General features: G+C 38.6%; 1 protein-coding gene across 1 annotated transcript in view; it reads right to left on the bottom strand.

Moving 5' to 3' along the window:
• Nucleotides 1-5,004, bottom strand: part of LOC117109854 — a 7,079-nt gene extending 2,075 nt beyond the window's left edge. Inside the window, exon 1 of the mRNA XM_033252299.1 lies at nt 4,827-5,004. Coding sequence (XP_033108190.1) covers nt 4,827-4,978 — 152 coding nt within the window. The 5' untranslated portion in view covers nt 4,979-5,004. The remainder of the gene's footprint in view (nt 1-4,826) is intronic.
• Nucleotides 5,005-5,610: the final 606 nt, after the last annotated feature.

The following is a 5,610-nucleotide window of genomic DNA, read 5'->3' as shown; positions in this document are numbered from 1 at the left end:
ATATAAATAAATAAATATATTTTCCAGGTGGAATCGAAACGTAGAAAGTTTCTTCTTTCTATCTCCTTTTTGTCCAGATCCATTTCGTTAGGGCATAGGCTAATGTTGATAAGAGGTTAGAAAGAAAATATTCCTAGGGTGTTACGTGGATTTGAATCTGCTTATGGATAAGCCCTATGAGGTTCAGGGGGTGGAGATGAAACTGAGTTTTAAGCGTACATCCGGTGATATTTTTTGTTCCGCATATGGTGGATAAAAAACTAGATTTTATATTTACATCGATTCTTGGATGAACACATTCCGGACCATGTTTATGCATCGTTATTGTGCGAAGGGTCGGGACTGATAACCCAGTTAACTTACCCAATTTGTTTTCGTATATGTACTCGGTTAGAAATCTTGCTGCGTCAAACGCCGTCTGGTATTTTTTCGATACTATCTTTCGCAAACTTAGGATGCGGGAGATTTTTCTTGTTGGGATGAGATCCCTTGGGATCTGTGGGACGAAGCTAAGGCCAGGGTTTCTGGTGCTCATGCTTCAGGCTCTCCCTGGTTTAAAGGGATGGGGGTGATTTTTCGCATTCTTCGGCTGTGGGGTCGGCTCCCAATCTGGCCGCTGGAGCTCACCCTCCTTGTTTCTATTTTCTGAAAGGGAAAGCTTGTGGCAGAGCCTCTTCAATGGATGCTTGGGAGTTACGACCTGGTTGCTGCTCGTTTTTTGATACAGGGGTTTTGTAGAATTCATTTTCGTGGGGGAGCTTTAAGGCTAGATTGCACTATCTTGGTTTCCACGTTGGATCTTCCACAGGTTGTCGACAAAAAATTGAATTCTGAACTCGCAGCGGGGAGGGTTTCCTGTTTTATGGGTAGAAAGAAGGTGAAGCTGAAAGAGCTTCAACCTTTGGTCGGGTTTTTACAGTTCACTGTGTGATCCATCTCGTGATATTTAACACCTTGGCATATGGTTAGGCTCTCTCATGGTGCGAAGGAGGATCTACGAACTTGGTTAATGTTTTTGAAGAACTTTATGGGCGTAGCTTCTTTCTAGACGACTGTTGGTTATCTTGTGCTCTCTCCTTTGTTTACCGACATGCCTGGTTTTTCGGAGCTTGGCCCGGGGAGATTGTGAGGGCCAGGTTAAACATAGCCATTTTAGAGTTCGTTCCCATTGTTTTAGCTGGGCAAACTTGGGGTCGTTCTTTTGCGAATAAGCGGGTTTATTCTTCACCGATAATGCCGCTTTGGTTTCAGTTATTAACAATCAAACCTCTCGGGATTTTTATTTAATGGCTTTTTTTCAGATTGTTGGTGTTAACATGTTTAAATTTGAACCCTAATTTTAAGGCAGAACATGTACCCTCGCCGATTTCCTTTCTCGTCTACTGATTTCTAGATTCAAGGAATCATTTCCAGCTTCTTACGATCATCCTCACCGTGTAAAAGGGCTCGAGAGATTCATGGGCTTGCTGAGGCTACCACGGACCTTCTCATTCGTTCATTGAGTGATAACTCGCATATATTCTACAATCGTGGGTGGAAGCAATTTTGCAGTTTTGTTAAAGATGTATTACAGGTATCAGAGATACTATCAGCTTCCCCTACATCAGTGCTGCTGTTTTTGTCCCATCTACACCGCCTGGACGCGCCGCTAGCACCTTATCCTCCCATCTTTCGGTCATTTCTTTTTCCACAGTTCTTTTTGGGTGCCAGATCCGACTAAAACGGTGATTGTACGTCATTTGATGGTTGGGGCCCGTGCTGCTATGTCGCGTGTTGGTACACGTTTACCTATTACTGCAGCTTTGTTGTTTCGCCTGTGTCGATCCCTTTCGACAGTGGTACTTGACGAGTATGGCAGTCATTTCTTTTACTTCGAATTTTACTCTGGTCTTTTATGGTTTAGCGTAGATAGGAGAGCTCCTACCACAAATTACGGTCTCATGCCCATGCTTTGGCTTTGTCTGATATTCAGTTTAAATTTGTGGGCGGGGTGCACACGGAGATCCTGGTCTCGTTTCGGGACTGCAAACACACCAGGGGGAGGGCTCAGACTATTCCCGTTAAGGCTGCTCCTAACAGGGCTTTCTGTCCTGTGGGTTGTTTGCGGTACGTCCTATGTTGTGGTAAGAGGGGCGGCGCCCGGGACGGTTATTTCTTCTAAAATATGGCCAGGTCTGCATTAGAGTAACCTTCGAGCAAGTAGTTTAAGATTGTTAACTATGTGTGGGCTAAGTTCCGACTTGTTTAGGACCATAGCTTCAGAATAGGATGGGGGGCCACACACGCTGCCCTCTCTAATTTCTCGGATGCTCAATTTCGCTTATTGGGGTGATGGCGTTCCAATGTCTTTGTTAATATATTAGGCCTTCCCCGCTAGTCTAACTATATTCTATTCCCCCATAGTCTATCAGGGTTCCTTTTTGGCTTCCCTGGTTCACTTTTCTTCTTATAGGTTGGCGTATGTATGTATTGACATAGGTCTATGATAGTTTTAACTTCGTTATATTGTTAGTCATAGTATGTTAACTATGTTTTGGTGTTGAATACATTATTTATGCAAGTTTTATTTAAAGACGTTGTATTTTGTTTTCTTAGGTGCGAGTTATGGTGTTTGGGGCGCTTATTGGCATATGTGGTGGCGGATGTAAAAATTATGGTCATAGAATTTTTCCATTTTGGCGGGTTCGGCCGCCAACCATCGTGTGCCTGTTTTGGGGCATACCTGTATAACTGAACTATAATATTATAGTCATGTCTCATTCGCATTTTCCGGCCACCTTTGTCGTGTGCCAAGAATTACGCCAAACACGGATTTACTTCTTCCATCTTTCCCGGATTCGGGTTTATTGTTTTTCGAATGTCGAAATTTCGACATAATAAGTCGTGATTTCGACATATTATGTCGTAATTTCGACATAATAAGTCGTAATTACGACATACGTATGTCGAAATTTCGACATAATAAGTCGTAATTTCGACATATTATGTCGAAATTTCGACATAATAAGTCGTAATTACGACATACGTATGTCGTAATTACGACATAAAAATATATATTTCAGTGGCCCTAATAGGCTTTCGTAGTAAACAGGCTGGTAAGTATTTAAAAAAAACAATTGTTGTTTATAAAAGAAGCAAGTTGAGTCTTTGTAATGTATACTTTGATTTATATTTCTACCTCTGCTTAACTTTGACAACAATATTTCAGATCGTGATTATTTTATATTTTGGGTTTTTTTTTAATAGAAAATACTTTTTTTCATGAGACTTCAACATTTAAAAATCCTCTCTCATTTAAATATTTGGTACCGTAGGCCTACATTATGTCATTCCTAAACTCGTTACCCTTGTATTCATAATGATAAATGATTAGATGACGCTGTTGTATTCCATCATTCATCCCAACTTATAATTTGGGATGTACACAAACAGCCTATAGGCAGGAGTATTAATATTCAGTATTGTACTGTACTCACTTTAAGTTTAAAATTAGGCGAATTCATTATAAAACATTTCTGAAGTTACACTTTTTTTTTATAAGAACCAGTAAAATTTTGGCCATATTTAGTGTTCTTATTTTTTTTTTTTTGTCGATTTCAGGCTTAAAATGTTTATATATTGATCTTATTTTTACACACTTTTCAAATATAGAAAATTATAATTTTACAAACGTATATTAGGACTTCTGTACTGTATTATAGAGGTCAAACTTACTGAAAATATGATACAGGTAAGTTTTGTTGGTTTTTCTATTTTTTTTTTTTAAATACAAACTTCACATGACATTTTACTTCAGCCCCACTTTGTTTTTATTTTGTTTTTAATTTTTAAGCAATTTCAGCCTCAGTGTTCTTATGAAATATGTTCTTATAAAAAAAAAAGTTGAGTCTTCCAGAACCTGTATTTGGCACTGGGGGGTTGACTGGCATATTCTTCTCGTACCGAACGCAAGCACAGATCTGCACAATTTTCATTTTCTCCGAATTCCATATTTAAGTATTTTTACTTAAATCGACCATTATTATTATTATTATTATTACATGTACATTAAATATCGAATAACAATCACGATTCAACAATTTATTGACGGACACTTTTGAGCTGGATAAATCAGTAATATGTGGGCAAAATTTGGTCCGCATTCATAAAGGCCAACTCAGACAGCGTCCGACGCGATTTGTTGTCGCGTAGGGTCTGTGTGAGTTAAACGCAGACGCGATGGTGTGCGTCGGGGCAGTCATTTCATTTATTTATTCGACCAATACACATTTACAGAAGGTACAGTACAACAAAAATTATGGTCAGGGGTAGCTTAAGCAAAATTTTACTATAACTCATTCAGAGTCAGCTGCCCCATAGTCGCGTAGTAGAATATTAAACATGTTTAATATTTCTCACGACGGCTTAAGACTGTCCCCGACGATAAATCGGGTCGGGCTGCGTCGGCCGACGCTGTCTGAGTCGTCTGAGAATCAGAACATAAAATTAATAATAAAATAGCTGGTCATCGTTGTGAGAATGTTTATGCATAGCCATCTGCTAGGGTACTTCTCAACACTACGATACGCTACCGGCTGCCCATGCATGTTGATTAAATTTTAGCAGATCATTATATAGCAAGTTACAGGAAACGGTTATCATAATATCTGTTGAGGTATAAGCCGTTGAAATGTATAATGCAAATACGGCATTATTTTAAATACAGTACGGCATTGTTTTATATAACCAAACCAAAACAAAATGAAATTCGGTATAAATATGTTTAGGCCTAAGCCAGTTTTTTTAATTAAGCACTCCATGCCATGGTTTGAAAAATTCAGACTTACCTGAGCAACTTATGGCAGTTGGACATTCCATCTGAAGAAAGAATAGAATCCCTACCGGTATTGCTAATCCATGTTACCATAGAGCTTAAGAGAAAACCCAGTAAAAAGAATAACCCATATCCTAAGCTATTACGGGGTTGCATAACCATCATGGTGAAAAAGCATCTGAACGCTTCGTCAACTTCAGCTACGGCCCTGCCTGATAATTATATATTATGTTAATATTCTGCGCTCTGATTGGGTGAAAAAATTTTCGTAGTATGGACGGCCTACCATTAAGTATTCTATAAAAAAAAAGATAATGCTATCCAAAACCTCTGAATAAAATAAACACATTCAGACATTTAAAACGAGTTAACAACACTTAATCCAGACATGATCAAAAAGCGCTTCTTAACATCAGCGTAACAAAATGAACTCTAAGACCTGTGGAACGACACGTTAAAGCCTGTTAAAGTATGGTACGCAAAACTAGCTCTAATAAAACACAAAACAGGGCATTATTAACTAACGTTCCATATTCATAGGCTTAGGCCTACACGTCTGTGAAAATTATCAGGAACCAATAACAAATACTTATTTCACTTGATGATATTGTTTCTGCTTTTTACTATTATGTGATTATGATTATACCATACATACTTTCGAGCTGAGTAAGGTCACCATTCGCCGAAAAATTAATTTTAATACTGTATTATTGAAATATAGTTGAATCTAATGTAAGTGTTCGGCGTTAGCTTTTACTACAGTGATTCCATCGAGAGACATGCGACATCGTCTCCAA

Source organism: Anneissia japonica, unplaced genomic scaffold (assembly GCF_011630105.1).
Source record: "Anneissia japonica isolate Jap-2015-1 unplaced genomic scaffold, ASM1163010v1 scaffold585_len4108843_cov191, whole genome shotgun sequence".
NCBI lineage: Eukaryota > Metazoa > Echinodermata > Crinoidea > Comatulida > Comatulidae > Anneissia > Anneissia japonica.
Note: the sequence above shows the minus strand (reverse complement) of the source record. Positions and strands in the feature narration are given on the sequence as shown.